Source organism: Branchiostoma floridae, chromosome 2 (genome assembly GCF_000003815.2).
Source record: "Branchiostoma floridae strain S238N-H82 chromosome 2, Bfl_VNyyK, whole genome shotgun sequence".
Taxonomy (NCBI): domain Eukaryota; kingdom Metazoa; phylum Chordata; class Leptocardii; order Amphioxiformes; family Branchiostomatidae; genus Branchiostoma; species Branchiostoma floridae.
The window spans coordinates 28,829,846-28,842,826 of NC_049980.1; the positions used below are offsets into that span (position 1 = coordinate 28,829,846).

At 40.2% G+C, this 12,981-nt stretch overlaps 2 protein-coding genes across 2 annotated transcripts; one reads left to right on the forward strand and one right to left on the reverse strand.

Moving 5' to 3' along the window:
• Nucleotides 1-374: 374 nt before the first annotated feature.
• Nucleotides 375-5,995, reverse strand: LOC118410378 (thioredoxin-like). Its single transcript, XM_035812068.1, has 5 exons — nt 5,888-5,995; nt 3,758-3,862; nt 2,773-2,832; nt 2,036-2,101; nt 375-1,555 (listed from the first exon to the last, which is right to left on the reverse strand). Exons 1-5 carry the CDS (start codon nt 5,909-5,911, stop codon nt 1,490-1,492), a joined length of 321 nt encoding a protein of 106 aa, XP_035667961.1. The 5' UTR covers nt 5,912-5,995; the 3' UTR covers nt 375-1,489.
• Nucleotides 5,996-9,546: 3,551 nt separating this feature from the next.
• LOC118410377 (thioredoxin-like) lies at nt 9,547-12,952 on the forward strand. The gene is made up of 5 exons (XM_035812067.1): nt 9,547-9,690; nt 10,740-10,844; nt 11,503-11,562; nt 11,879-11,944; nt 12,353-12,952. Exons 1-5 carry the CDS (start codon nt 9,658-9,660, stop codon nt 12,425-12,427), a joined length of 339 nt encoding a protein of 112 aa, XP_035667960.1. The 5' UTR covers nt 9,547-9,657; the 3' UTR covers nt 12,428-12,952.
• The last annotated feature ends 29 nt before the right edge of the window (nt 12,953-12,981 follow it).

Sequence of the window (12,981 nt, forward strand, 5' to 3'; positions counted from 1 at the left end):
CATATCGAAGTGTGCTACGGGTTTGTGCTGTTGATCAGGTTTGTGACACAACGCTATTCTGTCGCCTTCGGCGTAGGTAGGTACCTTTCTGTTAGATGACTTAGGCGGAGTGACTTATATTGGTGAAAGGGTAGTTTTGCCAAGGAAAACTTGCAAACATTTAGAACCACGTGTAGTAGGAACAGTCCTATACTCACCGTCCAAGGATATGTGGATTCAGTTCAGAAGAGTAGAAAATATATATTTGGCCCAAAAAACTAAGGTCAGCTGTGAGTAGACCACAACTGTTATGCAAAATCGTCTCTCAGATCTCTATTTTAGATTGGAGACGTGATGCTCTTTGATACAGGAATGAAAAGAAATACAGACGTTTATTTCTGTTTGCTGGGGTGGAGACGATTTTATTCTAGAGCGGTCTGGTTTGAATGATACGTGCACGTTGGTTAGTATACACCACGGGGTGGACTGATCTCATTTGAAATTATCTGTGGTAAGCGGTACGAGCTATGAGTCTTTCTCTTTTACTTTTGCGAAGACCACGGTGCAATGTACATAAGAAAGAGAACAGGAGTTTGATATGCGCTGTAAAATATGTATTATATGTAAGTACTATTGGGGCTTTCATATGACAATTCATGTTTTCAAGAAATTACAGTGGAAATTAAAGTTTTGATATAAATCGCGCTTTGCGTCTTCTTTTTGCTTCCAATTATTGACTTTAGTAGTCTTTACCTATCAGTTAACGTATAGTATTAATATAGCTGATTATTCACCGACAAAAATTTTTAAAAAGCCTGACATTACCCAGAAGAAGGGTACCTACTGGCTATGGTTCAAGGTAAAGATCCAAGGTAAAGATAAATCGCTTTACCTACATGTCGTGAGCCCAAGTTCAGATTTCCATTGTTTTACCGACACCAAGTAGACGTACATCCGAACCCTTAGCAATTCAATCATGTTACAAACGCACCTAAAAAGATCCTTTTGACACTTCTATGCTCTATATATATGTGTGTGAGGGTTATGAGATATCCGCATCTGCACAGGAAATTCATATTAGTCTGTCTAGTATCTACTCTGTCTTAGGGGAGACGCCAAATATCAACGTATAATGCAGGTTGTCACAAGTTGCAATTGATCAGTTATTGTACAAAACCAAGGACTATGGCCATGGTATAAAGTAGGCAGTTAACTGCAAATTAAACAGGATTTCAAAGAAGCTTTCAAATCTTGAGGTCCTTGACAACAAGCCAGGTAGTATTTTCTCATTACAATGCAAATGATACGTAAAGAAGGCTCTTATTGGCATGAGTTCTGTGAATTTATTGTCTCATATCCACAGAGAATGCGGCTCACTACATACATTTCTAAGCACAACTGTTCTAATCAAATGTTATTCTACTATGCCTGCACCTGAACCATGATGACCAAAAGTATTAGTTAGCCCCGCAAAATTCTGATATTTCTGGGCAAAATCTTGGGTGAGCCATTACTTATTGTTGGCCACAAGTGTCTCCAATTCTGATTTAGGGACGGATCCTTGGACCGAGTCAACCTGCAAAAGAAGAAACCAAAATTACTTCAAGATGCATATGTTCCTTGCACACCTGTACCACTTCCCCCTCCCCACCTGTAACCCTATGCCTGTACATGTCCCTTCTATATCTGTACCTGGGCTATACCCCTATATATGTAGCTCTATAAAGGTTATGTACAAGTGCACTTGTACCCCATGCTTGTATCCTACCCCCCCCCCCATACATGTAACCCTATAGCATGACGCTTCAGCTTTCAGTCGAGATAGGCTAAACTCTGTTGCAGACCCCAGGCCACCGGACACACTTTTCCTACTGGTACATGTACTATGCACATTTCTTATAGCTAGCAATCAAATCTCCGCAAACAATTGCAATCAGAACCCTTAGTTAAAAAACATCTTTGCGAAATTGGGGACAATTTCGGGATCTCCACAACTTTGGTAAACATTCCCAAAACTAGTAGCTAAACCGGGGCCGGTACATGGAAATCGTCCTACCTTTTCTCCGTTCTTGTAGAAGTGAAATGCAGGGATGCTCCTGATGTCGGAGGCTTGAGCAGTCTCCTACAGCAAGGAATAATTAATAAAGGTTATTGCAAATTCTTGCTCGTGGGTTAATTGCAGGTAAACATGAGATTCAAACAATGTAAAAACAGGTGTCTGCTCTAGTCTAAAAATAAATTTGAGTAAAAGCTGATCCTGGATTCTGGGTAATTCTATTTGAATGTTTTTTACATCATGTACGCAGACCTGGTGCCTTACACAGTATGAAGTATTGGCCGCGGGCTGAATAAAGTTGAGACACTTGAACTATGAGGCTCCAGAACTATGAGGCTCACTGAAGGATGACTGTGGTGCGATATGTCGGTTAGCTGAGGAATGAGTCCACTTTACTATATACATTATGAAGTACAAAATACTTTAGGCTAAATTGATAGATCGGATTCACTCACACTGGGTTAGGCCTTCATTCTGATCGGTAAGTGCTGTGGTTTCTTTATTTTGCTTTGGCAGCAGATGAAGGTTGGACACCCAGGTAATTAGATTCTCAGAAGTAACTTAAACAACTGGTACGTTTTAAAAACAACCGGACAGACGTTTCAGGCAGTTCCATCAGTGACTGAATATCGTACTTGAAATTTGGCTCTTTTTTTAAATACGGGATCAGCATATCTGGGTAAGTGGATTTCAAGGCCAAAACGTGTCAAAAATTGAATACCAAAACATATACTTACCATATTCACACTGACGTTCACCTTAGCAAAGATGACATCAGGGTTCCCATTGGCCAGTTCCTGAAGGAAACACAAAGTTAACATGTAGAAAATACAAACGGGGTAAAAAAAACACAGACATGCTGATGATGAAGAAAACACAAATTTGCCGAAGAAAATATAATCATTAAGAAAAAATAAGTTTCGTCAACAACAGCTACAAGTGACCAGTTTGCGTGGACTTCTCCCTCGATTTGTGTCGTATTCAATGTACTTGTCGTCAGGAAAATCATTGTACTTGTCGTTAGAAAGCTGTGGGTAGGTGACATGGTTTGTTGGTATCATTGATCACTATTCATGCCAAGAAGTCACTTTTTTTAGATTGCTTACAGTGTTGGTATCGAAGTAGTTGCCCTTTTGTGCGATCTGACCTAAGTCTAAGGTGGGCTGTCATTGTGCTCTCCAAGCAGAGGTTGATGGAGAGATTCGTGACCTTTTCCTTTTATGCCGTCTTTGGAGGGATAGCTGACAGAAAAAGACGGCCACGATAATGAAAAGGTCATGATTTTTCCCCATCACCATCTACTGTGAGAGTACGTTCACTGCGCATCTCGGCTGTGGTATTAAGCAATTAAAGCGTCGACTAGGAATCTATGGTAAAATTGCAGCCTGCGAATTGTCGGCAAATCCCCCTTTCCACTAGAACGGCGCTCTCGTCGCGCTCTCTCTGCGACATTTCATTTTCAACTGTTTTCAAATAAGAAGTCAAATCCCGCAATAGTAATGTAGGTTTAGAATCGTATTCTATATTATTAATTCTATGTGTACATACAATAAGTTAATCTTTGTACTTAGAATTTAGATTATTTACCACTTCATGTATTTGATTTTGTTCACTTGCAATTAGCCCCATGGGCATGAATTTGGAACAAAACCTTACTTAGTTATCATGTCGGAAACAAGATGGGGATCCTGTGACCGGTAGTTGTGAGAATCCAAGCCCTACCTCAAACACAGGCGCCATCGTCCTACAGGGTGCACACCACTGGGCCCAGAAGTCCACCACCACCAGCTTGTCATTACTCTCAGCCAGGAGGGCATCAAACTCGGCCTGCAAGGGTCACGTTAAGTCAATTATTCACATTTCTCAAATCAAGTAAACGCTTCGTGATCTCGTGTCGCCCAAATAGCCACAGCCTCAGACAGGCAGCTGAGGAACCACAACTTGTACCAAAGGCCAGAACTGAAAGGCTGAGAAGGTCTTTCATGCACACAGCTTTAAGACTGTATAATTACTCAATTGCTTAGCAATGTTGATAGGTGTCTTGCTGGCCTTCCGGCTGTTTACTTGCCGATCGTTTGTAATATAACCTGCATTTGTATATGTTCATGCCGTGTTTTTTATGATACCCAATGTAACAAACCATACTCAATTCAGGAAAGCTGCAGCTCGCGTAAGTTTGCGTGTGTGAAATAAATAAATAAATAAAAATAAACAGATTTCAAGAGACTTGATGCTACAACATATTTGACATCTTTAGATATCAGAACCCCCATAATGCAAAAATTAGCAAAATATCAAGGACTGCTCTGCTATTAGAAAGAATGCCGAAAATAATGATTAGCCTATTCCATTGTAAAACTATATCAAAGAATTATGTTAGCCCTTATTGTTATGTTAATTAGGTTGTTAAGCTTTATCCTATACCTCTATTTTGTACTTTGTGCAATAGTTGTTGCCATACATTGTATCACGTACAATTGTCGTGCAATAAAGTTCTTCTGTCTCATGCGTTAAACCCACTAAAGGTCTTCATTCATATTGTACTTCTGATGCATATGCTAAAAAAGATTATATATTTCAGCATGACTCAAAGCTAAACTGTCACCTAATTATAACATTCCGCTCATTCCTTTACTCAGAACAACGAGGTTGAAAACTTGTTTTTTTTACCTTTTTTTTCTTTTCAACCTCCCTGCTCAGAATAATTCATTTTACTTAACTCTACCGGTAGTATAGGATTAAGTACGTATCCAAGTATCCAAGATTCATTCTGCTTCTGGAAGCCACATAAAAATTAGCATTAATGTGGGATAGTAGTGCAAACCGCAGCTTTGCACATGCTATGTGGATATGGTGCATAGGCTTCCTTTACTTGTATTAAGTTTTTGCGTCTATTAAGTTGTTGAGAACCTTATGAAAATCCCTGGACGTCTGTCCTTGCGTAACCATGTTACCCCTGTGGGTTAAACAAATGGTGCAAATTGGCCGTTCGGGCTTTCTTTGGACAGACGACTCCTTTTACAAATTGCCATGTTCATTTGATTCCTGACGATTTTTACCAAAGCTCAGCACTAATTCGATCCCCTGAGATATACTGTGGTCCCGTACAGCCATTCAACTTGCAAAAGTATCATAACTGCAAAGTTTCTGCCTACCATGCACTTCTTCTATGCAAGAACCAACAGGTAACGCGAGCAAGAAGTGGGTGGGGCTGTCGCCTTATATTCGGTAGGTTGTGAGTTCGATCCCAGCCGAGTCATACCAAAGACTCTCTTTTTAGCATTCATCATTTGGAAAAGAATATAAAGAAGTAATTGAGCGGTCAAACCACTGCTAATGGACTAGCCCCCTGCTGTAGTGATTGTAGGAAGCTACGTGACCCTGCAACTGGCTGCGTGAAACGGAAATGGGCGCCGCCCGATGTACCATATGGTGCGGGGAGGATTTAAACAAACTTTATCTTCTTTATCTTCATTGTTACTGTAAACCGTAATCAGTGCCCCTTCGCCCCAACATTCTGCATCTATCTACGTCAATCTGTTGCAACATGCCAGTCAACCCAACGACAGAAATGTGGCCATAAATTCCTTACATGGAACAAAAGTTACGGGCAGATTGTTTGCTGCAATGGATCGTGTAACATTGGGAGGGGCAATTGCAGCTATATTCACCTAAACCTAACCTTATAGATCTCCAAGCGTTGTTCACAACTATCTGGTAAAGAAGACTTCCACTCCACGAGAGTTTAATGAAAAAAATAGTTTTTAACCATTTCGATTTGAGGTTGACAACAGTGAAGAGCCTGGTCTCTTGGTACATATCTGTGAAGTTAACTACCGCTAGTACACCTACCTTTGTGTTGATTTCTCGCACCATCGTGGCAGCAAAGTTGGAGAGATTCGGGCAGCGGGTTGGAGCTTTCGTGTGAAGATTCTGGTGCCAACAGGAGGAAAGCCGCCTTTTTATGCACACAAGTAGACTACATGATTGATAAGCGCCCTCTGGCAATGCTATTTTACTAACAAGGGGAATCTAGACTAATTTACTTCTTGCCGAAGGCACCTTCCATCCTGTAAAATTGCTGGTCCCCATAGATGTTACAAACACATGAATATTCATCCTCTGTGCTGTCTTATTGTTTGTTGCTTTCTTTAATAAAATATACATATACTAGAGTTTGAAAAATGCTGTCTCTGCTTTACTGTTGTGCATTGTAAATTATGTGTTATGTTATGGGTTTACTAAGGCCTCAATTGGCAATACATTCCGAAAGAAAGTCCCATAGAAAGTTTTGCTCCATGGTGTAAGGACACATTCCAGGCGCATTTTGTCTTTTCCGACCTACCTTGATAAAGATGAACTGCTCGAATGAATTCATTTTGTTGTGTATGCATTTGGGTTACCTAGGGGTGCCTCGTTACCGTACTTCAGCGCAACTTGTGGTTTTGATGTCTCGAGTTCTGGACATGCTGTGGTCGTGATGTTTGAATGGTGGGTACCTCTTGGGACAGGCAGTGATTGTCTACTTCTGTATTATTTGCCTGGAGATTATCTACTAATGTAAATTGTTCAAGTCAAATGAGAACCTTATTTCCATGATCGATGAGATGATAATTTAGTCGTTAAGTTTAGAATAATTTGGCGAAGGTGTGAGATCGTGGAACTCTACTTAATGTTATGTACGTGTAGATCTAAAACAGCCTTATTTGTAAACAGTTCGTTAGTTTCACGGATGAAGGAATGAAGAAATGGCTTGCGCCCTGCAATAGTAATTATTGGATGATTGATTGTATGTGATAACATTTCAGCTGATATAGTTGTCTACTCACGTCAATGTATCTTTGTGTTGTGGGCGTTTCATGTCTAGTTATCGGCCGATCTTGGCCCGCCATTTGTTAATCAGTGGACAGACAACAGTAGTTTGGGGACAGCAACTATGTTGATTGGCAACATCGGTAATCAATCAGTAGTATTTACTGAGAGGTTGTCAAGACTTTTGCAAGATACAAATGTATCTGCAAATTCACATTTGTTACGAATTTCATTGTGCTTTTGAGACCACCGACGCTTGCTTTGCATACACAATCAAATAAATTCAGTAAAGTGGTACGTAATTTGTCTATACTTAGTTCGGAAACGATAAAAGCCACAAATATGCCGTACATGACAGCGAAAAAACGGTTTGGGACTGGACTCGGAACGTATTGCCAATCGAGGCCAGGGTATTTTCTGTGAAAGATCGAAAGGCTGGAAAGAGGACAACCCTGTATATTCCTGAGTATGCAACATTAAATCAATTCCAGCCAATAGAACCGTTTTAGAAAAGTTAATTACGCAACGGATTAAACCACACTGTTAACTGCACGGAATCCCAAAATCCCAAACCGATGCGGTCCGGCTGGATAACTTCGCATCATTGCACCAGCCGGATAATTGCACGAAATTCACTGGTAAATAGGCCGTGCAATTAAGCGGCTTCTACTGTAGTACTAGATGGATTTTATTTCGCTTGACGTTCATTTCATTACTGTATTCTATAGTCTACCATTATTTTTATCATTATTGTATTCTCGTGTATACTTGCAATTAGCCTTCTGGCATGAATTTGCAATAAAGTTATTATCAATGAGACTCGTGAATTTTACATGGTGGGAGGTGTCTTTTGCAGCAAGCAAATTATTTGACGTTGCTTTTGTCATGGAGGTATCATTGTCGTGGGACTGGTGGTCAATCATCTGGTGTTCGCAAAACTTTGGAGGAGTGTGGTTACCCTTTTGTTTGGCAAGCCCATGAGTCAACAGATCCAAACGCATCCCACCTAATTTCTGCTATCCACCAACGACTGAAGGATATTTATTTCCAGAATTTTCTAACCAACATTCATAATGATAATAAAGGTTTAGGTGCGAAAAACAAACTCCGAACGTACAGATTACTAAAATCCACATACAATGAAGAGCAGTACTTGAAAATAACAAACATTCGGCACAGAACTACCCTAATAACCATTGCTAAACTAAGAATCAGTTGCCACCGACTGCGAATTGAATCAGGAAGGCACAACCGCACTCCTCTAGAACAAAGAGTCTGCCAATTTTGTACCTCAAACATGGTAGAAGATGAAGTGCACTTCACAGTTGATTGCGATATGTATGTCAATGATAGAAATACTCTATTTAGTTATATAGAAAGTAGATTCCCTCATTTTAGACACATGAGTAGCACTGACAAATTTATATTTCTCATGCGTTTTGACAAACCGACCATAGCGAAACCCATACAGTCCTACATTTTCACTATTACCAAGAAGCGAGAAGAAGCCGAACTTTTGTGTTAGACTAGATTTGTGATACTTTTATATGTATATATCTTGACTTGTTGTGACCTGTACTTAGCTCGGTTGGGCAAAACTGTACAATAAAGGTCTTCATTCAATTCAATTCATTAATAGTAATAGCCTTTATTGCACATTCATGCCCTATCGGGCTAAGTACAGGCATATAGATACAAAGGGTAGTAATGCAGTAAACATGGTTTCTAAGACTAAACTAAAACATAGATTCTAAAACAACTCTAATACATTTGTTCGGCTTCTTCTCGTTTCTTAGTAATGTTAGATATGTAGCTTGAGATGTGTTTGTATAATGTCGTTTGATCAAAGCTCATAAGAAAAATGAATTTTTCAACACTAGACATAGATTCAAAGCGAGGAAACTTTCCTATAATATAGCTAAAAAGAATACTTCTATCATTACTATATAAACTACAATCTAATAGAAAGTGAGATTCATCTTCGACCTTGTTCAGGTTACAGAATTGACAGATTCTTTGCTCCAGAGGTGTGCGGTTGTGCCTCCCTGATTCAACACGAAGTTTGTGGCAGCTGATTCGTAGTTTGGTGATAATAGATCTTTGTCGTTCGTTCGGAATTTTAAGATACTCTTCTTCGTTATAGGTGGAGTTGAACAGTCTGTATGAGCGTAATTTGTTCTTTGCGTATTTGCTTTTGTTGTCATTATGGATTTCGCGTAAGAATGTCTGAAAGTAGATGTCCTTTAAACGCTGTTGAATAGCGGAGATGATTGAGGGCACTTTTGAAACAATTGAGTGTGGAGAATGCCAACAAAGGCATAACCGCATTCTTCTAAAGTTTTCCGCACACCGGAAGCCCAACATTTACTACCTAAAGCATCTAATTCTAATTGACATAAAAGTGCGTCTGCCTGGAGACTATCAGCCGGCACATTCAAGCAGACTCTGGTGAAAAACTTAATGGCGTTTAGGGAGGCCTCCAAGTGTAAGGGGTACCTCCTAATTCAGCCCGTGCAGCAAGATTACTAGCTGACATTGAGGGATTGTTTACAGAATTTTAGATGAACGGATTCGATTGGGCAAGATTTTGAACTTTTGAAAGAACCCCAAATCTCCGACCCATAAAGTAAGATAGGTTTGACACAGGACTCGAATAACTTGTTTTTAACAGACAATGGGGCATTAATGATGTAGTCTACTGCTGACCGCAAACAGACTACAAAAAAGACAAGCATTCTTCTGCTTGGCACCACAGTCTTCACACGACAGCTTCAACCTGCTACCGGACTTTCTCCGACACAACCGCCACGATGCCGTCGATGGTCAGAGATATCAACACCAAGGTAGGTGACATGTCTGTAGAGATATCACTGGCTTCTACTGTACTACTTTTCTAAAACGGTTGCTATTGGCAGGAATGAATTTATTGCTGCATACTCATGAATATACAGGTTTGTCCTCTTTCCAGCCTTTCGATTTTTCACAGAATTTTGCTACATGCAAAACGTAGTGTTTTTCAACACGTTCAAAGCACAAGCCGTATTTCTACATTTACACTTCAGACCAACAGACGCAGGTTCTGTACGGTTGTCAATCCAAAATCGAAATGGTTCAAAACTTCGTTTGCCCTCAAACTGTATGCAGTGGAGTGGAAATCTTTGGTAGAGGCCATTTTCATTGGATAAGCTCGTATACATGTTAACTACGCTTGAAGGTGTGCAAGGCTAGGTTTAGGCGGTTTCCAGGATGTAATGTGAACATAGTTACCAGTAAAAATATCTTACAACAAAGGCAAATTGCCTGGTAAACCATCTACCGTGCTGTTAATACAGATGTTTCATGTATCTTATCATTGAAGAAAACTTTTTTTGTGGAAAATGCGACCATGCAATTTTGTTATTCTTACGGCAGTCTTCTGGCCTACATGTAGACTATAGAGAAAGCGGTTTGCAGAGTCTATGCCAACATGATACGCTTGCATGATGAATGAGTCGCTGCTGACGTAGGCAGTCGCACTGGTTGTACGGGGCCACTTTATATCACAGGGGACCAAATTATTGGCGAGAATTTTAAGTGAAAAATTTCTGAGAAGAGTTGTCTGTCCAAAGAAAGCACTATTGGCCAATGTAATGCGTCTAGCATCGAAGTATTCAAAAGTGTAACCACAACCGTGTAATTCATGCACACGATAATAAAGATTACCTCCTCTAGAAAAAAAATCAATTTCTTTTAAGAATGATTTTGATCAAGCTGAGTGAAATGTGGCGACAGTGTAACCTCGATTATGAAATTTCCATCTTCAATAAATGTTCAGATCTTTAAGCATATGCATTTCAAACACGATGTGAATGAAGAACCTTAGTGTGTTTAACGCGAGACTTGACTCTTACAGGACGAGTTTGATGCACTCCTGGCTGACAGCAATGAAAAGCTGGTGGTGGTGTACTTCTCAGCCGAATGGTCCGGACTCTGCAGGATGATGGTGAATGTGTTTGAGGTAGGTTTTTTTGTCCCACTGTCTTGGGGTGAGCTCGTTCAACAGCCATTTTTAAATACGCATGCGCAAGGTCCCAGACTTGCAAACAGTTCCCGCCTTGACCATTTTCTCGATTTGCGAAACAATGTCCCAGGCGTAGATTTGTTTATGTCTCATGGGCACCTTTGAAATATTACCCACAAGTATGGTTTTCTTATTGGACCGATCCAGAAAAAACGGACCTGAAAATTCGGTGACTGGATGGTGGACCAGATCTTTGACCTATTAGAGGATGAAGATGGGCAGAAATTCACACCTGATCCTTTTGACCTGTACCGGTACCCACACCTACCCACAAGTCATGTTGCTGCGCATGCGTCCTCGGAATGGTGAACTAGCTTATTTTCACATACATGTACCTTCCAGTCGCCATCTTGTTTCCGATCGACAATTCGAAGACTCAGTACTGTCATGGATTACTAGTTGACACATTAATTGCTAAAATAACGCATAGCTGCACACTAAAGGCTTAGTCTTGAACTTCTGCTACCAGTTTGTGTCTTCACCATGTTTGTGTTTTCTTCATCCTGTTTGTATTTACTTTACATGTTTGTGTTTACATAACCATGTTTGTGTTTACTTCACATTATTTGTGTTTTCTTTACCATGTTTTTTTCAGGATGTGGCTGCGCATAACTCTGACGTCATCTTTGCTAAGCTGGACGTCGATAAGAATGGCGTAAGTATCCGTTCAGGCCTCAAAGCAAATTCAATTTTTAACATGCTTTGGCCTTGGCCATCAAATCCAAATATTGGATGATGCTGTACTCACGTTTAGAAAGAAGCTTTGAACCCCATGCACAGTAAAGAACCCATCACTGTTAACGATTACAGAGTAGGGCTCCCTCCTAGTTGTGTGAGGGGACCCAACAAGCTGTCTTTGACTGGCACATTCTAATGTGCTATAGTATCATATGCAGCTTAAACTGGCACATACTAATGTGCTATAGTATCATATGCAGCTTACAGCATACAAACATGTCTACATTTTCTAGGAGACCGCTAGTCACTGTGACATCAGCTCCGTCCCTATATTCCACTGCTACAAGAATGGCAAAAAGGTACAACGACTTCCATCTTTCAAGATTTAACAATTTTGAGGGTCATTTTTCTGCTCATGTCATGATTCACATGAGTAATGGTGGTCCGCGCGTCTGTGGGGATAAAGGTATCACGTATAGAGGATACAGGTATAGAGGATACAGCCATAGTTCTAGGTAAGGGTGTAGGGGTACATGCATAGGTGCCGGGGCTCAGGTACAGGGGGGGGGGGGCAATTCAAGGGTACAGGTATAGAGGTTACAGGTAAAGAGAGTCCACGTATACAGGTACATGTATCGGGTACACTGTTACAGTTATAGAGGTTACAGGCGTGTGTGTACAGGTATAGAGGGCACGGTCATATGGGTACATACCTGTATGCTCACCGTTGGAACATCTTGGTCTCATTCCGGCTTGTTGTTTTGCAGGCTGACGAGTATTCCGGAACCGCTTATGAGCAGAAGTTGCAGAGGGAACTTGTGGACAAGAACAAGGAGGAGTGACTCGCTCAAGATCGTACCTAGCATAGAAACGTCAGAGTTAGCGGGTCAAACTGTTAAATTAATGTTTAGATTTGTCCATAATAGAGTAACATTTGCTTAAAAAAATTCGTGCTTAATGGGAATCAACAAAATAGTTAGACTATTCACCTCAATTTCTTAGAAGTACTGTTTTTTCATCATTTTGTAACGTTTCTATCATATTTGCACCTGTTTAGACATGAATCATGTTTGAAAGTCAGCGCAGTACTAATAGAATAATAAAACGTAGTTGAACATTTGGCACATTGTTATATTAACATTGTTAAGATTTGAAGTTGACCAGGATGCTTATTGCAAGATATAATGTACACGTTTTAGATGCACAGGTTATTGTACACATTTATTCTTAAGGCTACACACTCTATGTCTTGAGACAGGTGTACACGTTAAAACGACTAAAGGCTTTTGAGGGTCCATGTTTAAGTTCACATTTCTTATGATATACTGTGAAATGATATTAAATACTAACATGGCTGAAAAGTGTAAGACGTAGTTTGTGTCTTTTGTTTTTTGTT

Bases quoted from the DNA above. Each gene is read 5' to 3' on its own strand.
- LOC118410378 (XM_035812068.1), bottom strand. From the start codon at position 5,911: ATGGTGCGAGAAATCAACACAAAG. The intron at 2,833-3,757 runs GTAGGGCTTGGA...TGTTTCCTTCAG, and splicing joins CGATGGCGCCTGTGTTTGAG to GAACTGGCCAATGGGAACCC. The intron at 2,102-2,772 runs GTAAGTATATGT...TCCTTGCTGTAG, and splicing joins TGAACGTCAGTGTGAATATG to GAGACTGCTCAAGCCTCCGA.
- LOC118410377 (XM_035812067.1), top strand. From the start codon at position 9,658: ATGCCGTCGATGGTCAGAGATATCAACACCAAG. The intron at 10,845-11,502 runs GTAGGTTTTTTT...TGTTTTTTTCAG, and splicing joins TGATGGTGAATGTGTTTGAG to GATGTGGCTGCGCATAACTC. The intron at 11,945-12,352 runs GTACAACGACTT...GTTGTTTTGCAG, and splicing joins GCTACAAGAATGGCAAAAAG to GCTGACGAGTATTCCGGAAC.